General features: G+C 52.0%; 1 protein-coding gene across 1 annotated transcript in view; it reads left to right on the forward strand.

Annotated features, from left to right (window-relative positions):
• Positions 1-13,296, forward strand: part of MYO18B (myosin XVIIIB) — a 113,650-nt gene that overhangs the window by 45,569 nt on the left and 54,785 nt on the right. Inside the window, exons 18-24 of the mRNA XM_056859120.1 lie at positions 2,583-2,766; positions 3,813-3,993; positions 4,497-4,606; positions 6,553-6,618; positions 6,975-7,103; positions 7,706-7,849; positions 8,641-8,730. Of these exons, the coding sequence (XP_056715098.1) occupies positions 2,583-2,766; positions 3,813-3,993; positions 4,497-4,606; positions 6,553-6,618; positions 6,975-7,103; positions 7,706-7,849; positions 8,641-8,730 (904 nt within the window). The remainder of the gene's footprint in view (positions 1-2,582; positions 2,767-3,812; positions 3,994-4,496; positions 4,607-6,552; positions 6,619-6,974; positions 7,104-7,705; positions 7,850-8,640; positions 8,731-13,296) is intronic.

A 13,296-nucleotide genomic window follows, 5' to 3' on the forward strand; every position in this document is an offset into this window, starting at 1 on the left:
GGCGAAGAATATCCTGCCACGTTTGCAGTAAGGGAGCGCCTGGAACGGAAGACCCTCTATAACAACCTATCTATCATCGGAACTAAAATAACAGGAAGTAGTTGTAGGACCGATTACGCGTCGCACTCGAGTTACTTGGAAATCATTCCTGAAGGAACGACCATCGAGAAGAGGTCCACAGCACTAGCAACTTCCTGTATACTTCCTGATCAGCCCGACCTAGAGCGACCGAAAAAACTCACTGGTATTTCAAAACTTTAAAACGCAATTCTAGAGCCAATTTCGACTCTTTTCAACCCGAAAAAATTATAAGGCTGATGTTTGAATTACTATCTTTTAATTAGAACTTTAAAGGCCCTGTCTGTGGACATGTATTTTACCAGCTTCTTTTGGCTTAATACATAGCCCTGCTCCTATGAAATCAAAGGGAATTTTACAGAATTCAAACATGGAAAAAAAAATACAGGACATGCTTGCTAAACATTCTGAGGCGACAATTAAACAATTAAAACAGATTTCAACACAGATGGCTCAATTGATTTCAATGATGACGACTCTTGACCAATCATCACAGGTAGGCAATCAGAAGTTGGATCTGGTTATAGAAGATATAAAAGTCTTGAAAATTCAAACGATGACCACAAATACAGACATACAAGCAATGGACTCTTCTGCCCAAAAAGTCATGGAAGAATACAAGGATACAAAGAAGAAGACAGATGTTCAAGAAAGCAACCAGCCGGCGACAAAGAGATCAGACATACAAGAAATAGACTTTTCATTTAAAAAAGTCATGGAACGACGTGTGGATATAAGGAAGAAGAGAGCAGGTCAAGGAATACAGATTGAAGCCACGATGGAGATGAAGCCCAGAAAGAGTTATTTTTGGATACGTATCCTGTCTGAGGAAATGAGAGAGAACAAAGAAATCCTGTTCCCATACCTGACTGGTCTATTTCAGTTACAGAAGGAAGTATTAGACCATGGTTAAAGGATTGATTTAAACATGATTGCTGGATCCAAAGGCTTTGATAGTGTGGACGGGTGGCATGGCTATTAATGATGTAGTGGAATTAAGATTAAGATATCATTTTGGGAATAAAGGGCTAGAAATTCTTGAGAAAAAAGACTGGATTGTTAAAATGTTTGAAGTGGCAGAAATGGCAAAACTCATAGCTATTCTAAATGAAGAAAATGACGTTCGGTTTCTGGGGGAATGGGAGGCGTGGATGCATTATTGTGAATATGAGTTAAAATAGGGAAGAATGGAAGAATATTTTCTAATCTGATCCAGAGGATTATTTTTGGTTTTTTTTATAATGAATAAGCATAATTATATTTACTAACAGATTATGGTTTTTTTTTATACAGGATATTGATAGTTTATTAAGATTAGATTAACTACGACGAGATGAACTTTTTATTAAGAGGAAGATAGAGGTGAAGGGGAAGTCAAAATTTTTCATTTCTTTTTTTTTCTTTTTTTTCTTTATTATATGTTATGGAACTATAACAACTTTAGGTTAGAATTGAAATTTTATATTGTCATAGATGTTGTTTAATGCAATGGAAATTTTTTAGTATAAAATCCAATAAAATCTATATAAAAAAAAATGGCAAATGAGATTCAATGTGAGTAAGTGTAAAGTGATGCATATTGGGACAAAAAATCCCAACTTCACATATGGTACACTGATGGGATCTGTGCTGGCAGCGACCGACCAAGAAAGGGATCTTGGGGTGGTACTGGATAGCTCAATGAAGATGGCAACCCAGTGTGCGGCTGCTGTAAAAAAGGCAAATTCCATGCTGGCCATAATTAGACGAGGAATAGAGAATAAAAATGCTGATATCATACTGCCCTTGTACAAATCTATGGTGAGACCACACCTGGAATACAGTGTACAGTTCTGGTCACCACACCTAAAAAAGGATATTACAGAGCTTGAGAAGGTGCAGAAAAGAGCAACCAAAATGATTAGGGGACTAGAGCAACTGTCCTGTGAGGAGCGGTGAAAAAGCTTAGGGCTGTTTAGCTTGGAAAGAGGGCGGCTGAGGGGAGACATGATAGAGGTCTATAAAATTATGCGTCGTTTGGAGAGAGTGGACAGGGAGAGGTTTCCCCCCCTCTCCCATAGAACACGGGGTCATCTGCTAAAGCTGGAGGGGGAGAGATTCAAAACAGATAAAAGGAAGTATTTTTTCACACAACGCATAGTTAAATTGTGGAACTCCCTGCCCCAGGATGTGGTGATGGCTGCCAGCTTGGAGGGCTTCAAGAGGGGAGTGGACATATTCATGGAGGAGAGGGGTATTCATGGCTGTTAGTTAGAATGGATACTAGTCATGCTGCATACCTTTTCTCTCTAGTATCAGAGGAGCATGCCTATTATTTTGGGTGCGGTGGAACACAGGCAGGATGGTGCTGCTGCAGTTGTCTTGTTTGGGGACTTCCTAGAGGCCCCTGGTTGGCCACTGTGTGAGCAGACTGCTGGACTTGATGGACCTTGGTCTGATCCAGCAGGGCCTTTCTCATGTTCTTATGTTCTTATGACATGCCTTGTGAACTTCTTTCCTGCCAGAGACACTCTGAAGAAGCTGTTTCTGCAGCGGTCCAAAATGCCTCTGGTGTGCCGGTCGGTGGCAGGCTTGGACGGGGGCTCCCAGCAAACTCTGCAGCGGGTTGGCAGCGTGAGGAAGACTTTCACCAGCAGCTTCGCAGCCGTGAAGAAGAAATCCATGTGTGCTCAGATCAAACTTCAGGTGGTGAGCGAAAGGGCTCCTTCCCTCAGCCAGGACGGACGGTTTTTGTTCACACTCTTGAACTCTTTCCTGAGGGTTGTTGTTATATGGAGTGTGGGGGGGGATTGTGTTACCCATCTGGAGTGTACATTGGGCAGTGGCCAAGGGTCTAGTGATCTTTTACGTTTATCCTCCCCACAGGAGAGGCTGCCAAGGCCAGAGGCATAGGGCTAGGCCCAGAGCCGGTGTCTGGGACGAGCTCCGTGCTGAGCCGCTCAGTTAGTTGGTAGGGAGTGACCCCAAATTCCTGTTCAAGACTGTTCAGGCTCAAGAGGAAATGCCCTGGGGATCAGTGCCGTAATGACAGGGTTCGAAACATATTTTTTGTTCCCCCTCCCCCCTTTCTAAACACCTGGAGTGAATCAGAGAGCTCAAAAGCAGGAACGTTGGGGGTTACCGCATTATGTATTCCCACCGATGTATTAAGAGTTTGAAACTGCTATAAAAAAATACTGTTCGCACTTTGTTTGTCCTCTTTAGCTGTGAAGACATCTTCCAACCATTTTTTAGCCATGGCATCCCAAAACCCTTTTAAAGCGATGTTTTTTATAACATTTTCAAACTCTTAATACATCACTGGGAATACATAATGCAATAACCCCCGTTGTCTTGCAGTGTTTTGGCTGGTCCAAAGAGAAGGCAACGTGCGAGTTTTGCTATGGAATGCTCCAGCTTTCAGCCAGGAGTCACCATTTTGCAAACTCACAGCTGCCAGACTACAAGATATTTCTGATCTGTATTCACCCCAAATCTTGCAGAGCAAATGAGCTGAGAAACTGGATCCTGGCTTGCTTAGCTGAATGACATCCAAGTAGTGGTTTGAAAAGCAATTCCTTGAAAGTTTTTTTTTTTTAAGGCCAGAGGCATTCTGGCGTCTGTGTTATCTTCCTCAGGAGTGTGAGTGTGTTTGAGTCTGTGTGCGATCCAGTTGAGTCGGTGTGTTCGTGTCAGAAAGATTCAGGCTACGGCAGAAATCCAGTTTCCCTGTGTGTTTTCCTCTGTGGCTGCAGGACGCTCTTGCTAACCTTGTGAAACGATCCCAGATCCATTTTGTCCACTGCCTCATCCCAAGAATGGATGTGGATGGGATCAAAGAGAAGACGCTGCAGCCCTCCGGGTGGGACGTCCCAGCACTGCGAGTCCAGCTTTCTGGGGGCCAGATCCTGGATGCCTTGAGGATCTACAGAGCAGGTGAGCCGGGCTGACAGTTGGGGGTTTTCCATTATTTTAGAAACAGGAAAAGACAAACCACCGCTGGGGATCCTGCCCCATCCAACAGCACTGGCATTACCCGCCCATCGTGTGCTGGGCACACCTCAGAGCTCCACGGTTCTTGCCCAGCAGGTTACAGCCTATGTTAATAAGCTGAAGTGTTGACTAGAGAGGTGGGGAAAATCACAGATTTAGGGATGGGTACTGAATGACTAAACGAAAAATACTGAACTTTGGTCACATTATGAGAAGACGAGACTCACTGGAAAAGACAAGCTAGGAAAAGTTGAGGGCAGCAGGAAAAGAGGAAGACCCAACAAGAGATGGATAGACTCAGTCAAGGAAGCCACAGCCCTCAGTTTGCAAGACCTGCACAAGGCTGTGAACGCTAGGATGTTTTGGAGCCTCCACTCTTAACTGAGCCATTGTTCGGGGCCAGCCCATGACCAGCCTTGACGGAGCTCCTTCTTTGCATCTTGCAGGATACACAGATCGCCTGGCTCTGACTCAGTTCCGGCGCCGCTTCCAGATCCTCGCTCAGCCGGTCATGAAAAAATACACCTCTGCCTATGAGACAACGGATGAGGCTAAGGTGGGGGAGAGGGCTGCAAGGGGTGGGTGGCTTTGCAAAGGCCGAAGCTCTGGCTTGGGGTTGGTGAACCTCCAGTGGATGAGAGTTCCACAGCTGCTTTTCTGCAGTTCTGGCTGTGGAGAGTCCCCATATCCTGGCTGCAAATGTTGTGGCTTCTTCAGGGACCTTCCGAGAGGGGGGGGATTTTATAATGGTCTTGAGAATGGCCAACACTGAAGGGGGTTGCTACCTTTTCTTCCTGAGGTCCAGGGAATGCAATCCCTTAGGTGTGGTGTGGTTGAAACCTCTGTGTAAAGGCCATTCCCTACAGATTGCTGGCTAATGGCTTTGGAGAGCTCCCTCCTAGCTGGTGCTCCATTGAACTACTCACCCCTCCTGCAGTCAATCTGATGAATATTCTATGGCTGGCATTACAGCTGGGAGCTGGATTCTGCAGGGACTCCTGTCCTCTGAGTGCGAGTTTGGCTAGACTGAATACGTTTCGCCCTACAGGGGAGGAGAAGGACCATGATCCCAGGGAAAACAGGCTGGGAAAGGGCTCCTTCCTTTCTCTCAGGGTTCCTTCTCTCCTGCTGCTGTGCCAGGCCTTTGCTTTTGGTTCAGTACAGACCTCAGGCAGACGTCCATCTGCTCTCCTGATACACGTGAAGCTGCTGACCCAGCAAGCTTCTCCTTGAGCTGTGGCACCCCCGAGGTTGGGGGCTCACTGCGAGCCCCTTTGGGACTCCTGCTCCAGGGCAGCTGCCCACCAGCTCCTGTCCCAGTTGGCTGAAGGGCCAGTCCATCCCAGCAGCAGCAAAGGGCAGGGTGCTGGGGGGAGTGGCGTAGTCTGCTGGCCCTTGCTGCCCACCCCCTCACCCCCGCTGGCTCTTTGTTAAATTCCACGTCCGCTGAGGAGGTGAAATCCATCGGCCTGGAGGCCCTGCACCATCTTTCAAAGAGGAAACGGTTATTTTTCCTGACACCTTTACTTCTGAAATAAAAGCTAACATAAAATGCATCTTTAATGTAGTTCTTGGCAGGAGAGAATTCCTCTTTTGCTTTCCATGCTTGACTGGGGAGCTACTCAGATCTGCCTGGGGAAGCCTGTCTGAGGGCTCAAGGTGGGGTAGTGGTTAAGAGTGGTGGTTTGGAGCGGTTGATCTGGAGAACCGGGCTTGATTCCCCACTCCTCCACATGAACTGTGGAGGCTAATCTGAAGAACCGGGTTGGTTTTGCCATTCGTACACATGAAGCAAGCTGGGTGACCTTGGGCTAGTCACAGCTCTCTCAGCCCCACCCACCTCACAGGGTGTCTGTTGTGGGGAGGGGAAGGGAAGGTGATTGTAAGACAGTTTGATTCTTCCTTAAGTGGTAGAGAAAGTTAGCATATGAAAACCAACTCTTCTTCTTCTTCTTGGGGTGGGGGAGCTCCCCAGGCCCTCCATCTCCAGGGCAGAGATAAACGTGCTTTCTTCCTGGGCACAGGCCAGGCTCGGTGGTTTTGCCAAGCCTGGGGATGGGGGCTACCGAGTTTCACCCTCTCGACAAACTTGCTGTTTGGTTTTTTTTGGCAGCTGATCTGACCATAAATCCTGGCCAGCTGAACAAAATCCCCACTGCCCATCACAACTTGCTCATTTGTGTCAAGACTCTTCCGCTGCCTGTCCCTGTCAGTCAAGGCTGAGCTCTAGCACTGAATTGGGGGGGGGGGGAATGCCCTTGCACTCTAAACCCTAAACTCCCCCCCCAATTCGAAACTCAGCAGAAGGGCTTCTGGAAGCTGGAAGGTGTGTAGGAAAAGGATCTACAGCTGCGGAAGAGCCTGTAAGGTGGTTCCTGCAGACGTCATATGGGTGGGGGCATGGATGGTGAATGGCTGACCGGGGGGGGGGGGCTCCCAAGACAGCGGTGCTTTCTGAGCTCTGCGGAGACGTTGATTCCTTTCTGCATCCCCTTTTCTCAGGCTCTGGAGGAGCTTTTCCAGGCTCTCGATTTGGAGAAGAGAAGCGTTGCCGTGGGCCATACTCAGGTACCTTTCTTAGTTGGCCACTTGAAAGATGTCTGCCATTCTCAGTCTGGCCCTTTTATTTCCAAGGGGCAGACTTCCATTTGGCCCCCTCACCCAGAAGGGGCACCTGTGCCAACTCTGGGTTGGGAAGTTCCTGGAGATTTGGGGGTGGAGCCTGGGGAGGACAGGGTTTGGTGGGGGACCTCAGCAGGGTACAGTGCCATAGAACTGACCCTCTGAAGCCTCCATTTCCTCAAGGGGAACAGACCTCTGTCATCTGGAGAAGAGATGTAATTCTGGGAGATCTCCAGGCCCCTCCTGGAGGTTGGCCAGCCTAACCAGAGTCTGCGTCCCCCTCTGGGCATTCATCTCCGCAGGTGTTCCTGAAGGCCGGGCTGATCTCCAGGCTTGAGAAACAGCGGGAGAAGCTGGTGTCTCCCAGCCTGACTCTCCTGCAAGCCACCTGCAAAGGCTTCCTCTCCCGGCAGCAGTTCAAGAAACTAAAGGTAACCAGCTGCTTCTCACGCCCTCCGTGGCTCACGCAGCGTGGTGGCTGTGAGGCTACAGATCGGGAAGGGTCCCAGTTCAAGTCTCGCCCAGCTGCTGCCCCTCTCTCCCAGAATGCAGCATGGGGTTAACAGTGGAGGCCTACATGACAGGGCTGTTGTAAAGGTGACTGTGCATGAAAAGGGTTTCAGGCATTCAGTGCTCTACATTAAGGTATGTTTATTATCATGATTGTTCCTCATCCGTGCATTGGCCCTTCGTCCAGTGGCTCTTGCAGCCTGCCAGCCTTTTCAGACTGCTGTTTTTAAAATAAGCCTCCCATATGAAAGCCCAAATGTAAGCTGCTGGCTGTTGATCCTCTCACTAACCACACACCCCCCCCCCCGCTGACACATGGGGGTCTGCCTTACACTGTGGTGTTGGGTAGCTGGAGTGCTTTCCCCATAACTGTGGAGGCAGCTGCTAGGCGGACCTTTGGGCCGAGTGCCGGGGATCAATCCCCGCTCAGGTCGCTCTCTCCCCCTCTGGCCTCCTCAGTGACGGTGCTGAGCAGAGATTGTTTTCCCAGTGGAAGCCATCTGCCTTCCTGTCCTCCTTGCAGATCCAGCGTCTGGCCATCCGCTGCATCCAGAAGAACCTGGCCGTGTTCCAAGCAGTGAAGGCCTGGCCCTGGTGGTTGCTGATGTGCCGCATTCGACCGCTGCTGAGCGCCAGCCTTCAGGAAGGCCAGCTCCGAGCCAAGGAGGTAGGCGACGGCAGCCGGCACATGGTGACGCCAGGCTCCGAGGAGGAGCCCACCGGGAGAGCCAGGGAGCATAAGGGTCCTGCCTCCAAGCCAGGAGCAAGAGCCGCCTTCCCTCCGGGTCGCTACCTGTATTCTATCCATCACCAAATCAGTTTGTCAGGTTGTGAACTTGGGGGGAAAGAGTTAGTTCTCCCATCCAACAGGAGGCTTTGCTCTGTATGCCTGAGAGATGGGACTCCTGAAGGACACAGCACAGAGCGCAAGAAGCCGGATGATAAAAGGAGTGGAGGCCAGAAATAAGTTAAGGAAGGTGATTTCCAGAAGGGGGGCATCTGAGGAAGGCCCCCGCTCTTTACACAGAAGGCTTCCCGAGGCTGGAGGATCTCTGTCAGGCCCTTTTGGTCTTGGGCTTTATTGTGTGCTTCGCACCTATCTCGGCATGCTGCCTTGTATCCCTGCCTGGGGAGAAAGGGGCCAGGCAACTATTTGAAGTAAACCAACAGACACATCCTCATTCGTCCTCACAGAGTGTGGGTGTGGGTGTGGGTGGGTGGGTGGGGGTGTCAGTGGTGCAGGGGGCCTTGTGTTCCATCCACAAAATAGGGAGACCTCTCCTCCCATAAGGTGTTTATAATCAAAAATGCGACTGTGGCAAGAGGGATTGTAGGGAGGGGAGTTATAGCCAGGGACAACTTGCTCTTGAACCCAGGAAACCTGCACCAACCAAGCGGGGAGTTCAAAACCTGGGGATTTGAGAGCAGGCCATCTTGCGTTCCCTTCCATCTTTTTAGGAGGAGCTTGCAATGCTCAGGAAGAAGCTGCAGGCCTTAGACCTTTCGCACCAGGAACTTCGGCAGAACACGGAAGTGCTGGAGACGAAGGTAAGGATCGGAAGCATCCTTTCCGGGGCTGGGGGTGAGGAGGAGCTCATTCCATGTGGTTGGAAAGAGGAGGCCCGTCTGAAGAAACTGGCCCTAATTTCAGCGGGTGTGCAGCAGCACTCTGCTGCTCTCTGTGTTGCCGATGCGGTCTCATGCCTTCTCATGACCGAGGCACTAATGAGGAGAGGGGATGATGGACAAAGAGAAGCTGCTTTCCAGACTCTTTCTGGGTGGCCTCCGCCCGTGCCTGCAGGAGCAGAAGGGAACGGCGCTGGCCATGCTGCTGGTGGGCAGGGGAGGCCAGCAGCCGAATATCCTCGAAAGGGCCTGACTGTTTGGCTGCCCCTTCTCTCCCGAGTGCTCCTGCAGGTGGGCTAGGCTGCAGGTCGGTGGCTCGGAAGGTTTCTCCTTCGCCGCTTTGTTCGACCCGTCTCTGGAGTCAGACCTGTTGGCCCACACGCTCCCTGGCTTGTCCCTCACTTGCCTCTGGCTTGGGACTGCTTGGCTTCTCCCACACACTGCAGCCCATCCCAGACCAGTTCACCCAGCCTGTTCCCCACTGTCCTCCAGCTGTAGTGCCCCAGCCTGTCCTGGGGCATCCTCTCACCTGGGTAGTGTCCACTGAACATTCACAGACTTAGCTGTTTCTGTGTGGGCAGCGGCCATGCCACAATGGTGAGAGTTGGCACCTTTCAAAGCCCCTGTGGGCAACACTTATTAGCTGTGCCATGTAGGCAGGCCAATGCAAATAATTCAGTTGAACTCCTTCCTTGGAGCACCCACAGCCTGTCCTCCTGGCAGGCATTCCTGGAGGTCGCTCTATGTAGAGAAGAAGTGGGATTGGTGAGTACGGTGGCAGCATCCAGGTCAGGGAGGTTAGTCAAGTGCCTCCGCAGCAGGGAGAGGGCGGCCAGAGGCTGCGGGCGAAGGGCGGGGGAGCCCGTTGGATCGGCTTCCCAGCCTCCTGCTCCTTGGCCCTCCTGCTGCTGAGCTGCCTGAACAGCTTTCTCTACTCCCCGACAGGTTTCGTAATGCTGCCCAACTGAGGAAGAAAGCAATTTTGGAGCCGGCGTGTTGCCTCCTTTTGTTCCCGTTTTGAGAGTGTTCTGTGGGAGTTAAATGCCCTGTTTTTGAGCTGACGCAGCCGTAGCCGCTCAGGAGGGGTGGGGGGGCTGGCCTACCACTTTATGCACCAGATCTTCCTCTCTGATACAGCGGCGTAATCCAGACTTTGCTGCAGGCTGGGCTGCTTTGCTCAGATCGCGCTCTCAGGCAGGACTCAGGCAGGCCTCCTGGGTGGGGAGGTGCTGGTTGGAAACCCTTGGGCTGTGGGTCCTATCCTGCTTTGGGAGAAGGGGTTGGACTGGCCCACCAGGGCTGGCTGAGTTGCACACAGCTCCTCGGGCAATCGGCATCGTGACTCTTCGGTGTTCTCCTGGGCCATCCTTTGGGATAGGGGCTCCACCTTAATTGCTCTTTGGAGCCCAGCCCCCAGTGGTTCCTGAGGGATGTCCAGCACCAGTAGAGATTCTGCCTGTGTGCCACCCCCAAACGTGGATGGGAGGAAGGAAGGGATTCCCGGAGAGCCAGCAAAGAAGCCTTTTGCTTGGACAGCATAGATGATGCCACGACCCACATCGAGGCTGAGGGGTCAGGCCGGCTCCCTGCCCTGAGGAGCTTTGTTTCTCACCCTGCTGCTCTTGGGGTCAGGCACAGGCTGCCCCGTTGCCTCCCCATCTTCCCTCTGCTTGACAAGAGCCGTGTCTGACAGCTACGCCCAGAGCTAGATGGCTGCTACTTAATCCGCAGGCAAGCCTGCACAGTCGGCACTGCTGGAGAGGCAAAGAGGGATGGGAGGGGGTGGGTGGCAGGCAGGCATCACCTGCACGTCTCTCAGGCCTCCCGGCAGCCAGCGTGCCTTCGGGTTTGTCTCCGTCTCCTCTTTTCCTCTGCACGAGGGAGGGCAGGAAAGACTCCAGCTGTGCCGGGGTTGCCAACCTCCAGTTACTAGCTGGAGATCTCCCGCTATTACAACTGATCTCCAGCCGATAAGAGATCGGTTCACCTGGAGAAAGTGGTGGCTCTGGCAATTGGACTCTATGGCATCGAAATCCCTCCCCTCCCCAAAAACCTCCCGCCGATGGAGAAAAGAGGGACCTGGCCACCCTAGGCTGTGCAGAGCAGACCGTGGGGCCGGGCTTGTGTCCCAGGACGAGCCCTTCTGGGAGGGCTAGTGGGGGGCTCGCTCACCCTGCCCCCGAATGACGAGAGAGACAGCCCCCAGGAGGCCAGGGAGCAGCCTGTTAACTCGTGGCATGCCGCACCCCTGCTGCCCAGTTGCAATACCACCCTCTGGACGGCCCTGTGGGGGGGCTAAAGTGCAGCAAAAAGAGGGGCGGCTGTTCCCTCTCCTGGCCAGCTGCTGCTGCTGCTGCAGCGGCACAGAGAAGGAGCCCCCCCCCCACCGCGTCTCTGGCTGCCAGAGTCTGCGGCTCGAGCCTCGTATGTCTGAGAGGGGCCCATCTGCAAGTGACGGCAGGCATGGATCTACCTCGTGGCCACCCTTTTTAAAAGCCCTCGTAGTTCTTTAAAAACTGCCACAAGGCCCCAATTCAGATCCGGCGCATGGTATGGTGCCCCGAGGTGTTCTTATTCACCCCCCCCACACACACACACACACATACATCTATTCAAGGTCAGAACCAACCTCCCTATGGCTGTTTCTACACTTGAAAAGACACAGGGGAGAGGGGAACAAGAGCACGTGGGGCCTCTGCATTGGCTGCCCGATCTGGATCAGGGCCTCACGGCAATTGCAATAAAAAGAATTACAAACGTGTTTGAAATGGTGATGGCAGCCTCGGGATGAACGCATGCCTGCTGTCAGTTGTAATTTGGCCCTTATTGCATTCCCCCTCTTACCCCCCACCCCACCCCAACAAGTTCTGGTTTTTGAGGCTTTCGAGGGGTGGGTCAAAAGCAAGCAGTTTCTGGCAAAGTCACCGTGAGCCCGTTCCCAGTGGGAAGGCTGCCAAGGCCGGCCGGCTACCTTCGTCACCCGGCCAGGTGGTGACAGCTTGCCCCTCATCTGCTTCCTTGGATTTCTGATCAAGTTTAGGAAAGTGGTAAAATCTCATGCAAGGTTTCGCAGGATGATACTGGAGACCAATGAAGGCTGGCCTGGATGTTTATGGATGTGCACTTTTTGCTCAAGTGATGCTACAGGAGGTGCAAAACTCTTTGCTGGAAGAGCAGCCCCCCTCCCGGCAGATAAGAGAGGCCACCTCGTGCAGCCAAACCCCTCTCCTTCCCTGCAAAGGAGAGAGTGCTGCTCACAGCCCTTTGAAAGGAGGTGAATGCTTTTGCCCTGTTTATGTGCCCCCCCAACCCTCCAAGATCACCAGAATGTGTGGATCTATGTTGCTGGGAGCAAACTGCTTCAGGACGAGCGTGCTCTTCTCTTGGCTTCTCCGTGTTGCTGAGCGTTTGCACGCACACCATGAATGCGTTCCTCCCTTCCACAAGGCAGATGTGGGCTCTTTTGTACTCTGACCCAGAGGCAGAGGAAGTGCTATTGGCAGCCTCTTCCTATTCCTCTCCTCTGGGACAGACCTGTTCCCTGAATGGCTGTGGAGGGGCTCACATCTTTCCCACCTCAAGTGCAAACTCCAGCCTGAGAGAGGCACCCCGCACATTCACCCATGTGGAAAACACCGTTACAGTTCTTGGCAAGCAGCACCAAAGCTTCTTTTCAGCGATTAATTAATTAACAGTGTCATGATGCTCTGCACACCCCAGAGACTGTCAAATTGTTTCAGGTTTCCAGGAAACTGGAGGAAAGGCTTTGCAAGAGCAGAGAGATTTGTGGCCCAGAGCAGTGAGCTGCAAGATGCGCCAGGTCCATCCCCTCATGTGCTCCTCGTCTGGAAGCCAAGGAGCTTTGTTTTCTTTTGAATCCATGGGTCACACATTAGCTAGAGGCGTTGCCAGATGCTCCAAGCCGAAGGCTTTACATGAGACTGTGAGGGCCGGGAGCTTAGAAAACATGCTGTACTTGTGCATTTAAGAATCCTGAATGGCCCTGGCTAGCCTGATCTCATCCGATCTCGGAAGCTAAGCAGGGGTCATATTTGGGCGGGAGACCACCAAGGAAGTCCAGGGTCACTCCGCAGAGGCAGGCAATGGCAAACCACTTCTGGATGTCTCTTGCCTTGAAAACCCCATGAGGAGTCGCCATAAGTCGTCTGCGACTTGAAGGCACTTTCCATCATCCCCACCCACATTGAGGTACCACAACTTCTGGGACAAGAAAGACTGGATTCTGTAGTTGTGGTGGGAAATGCTGTCAAGTGGCAGCCAACTTATGGTGACCCCTCGTGGGGTTTTCAAGGCAAGAGATGTTCAGAGGTGGTTTGCCATCGCCTGCCTCTGCGTTGTGATCCTGGTATTCCTTGCTGGTCTCCCATACAAGGGCTAACCAGGGCTGACCCTGCTTAGCATCTGAGATCTGATGAGATGGGGCTAGCCGGGGCCATCCAGGTCAGGGCTGGACTCTGTAGCCTGCGT

Source organism: Euleptes europaea, chromosome 13 (genome assembly GCF_029931775.1).
Source record: "Euleptes europaea isolate rEulEur1 chromosome 13, rEulEur1.hap1, whole genome shotgun sequence".
Classification (NCBI taxonomy): domain Eukaryota; kingdom Metazoa; phylum Chordata; class Lepidosauria; order Squamata; family Sphaerodactylidae; genus Euleptes; species Euleptes europaea.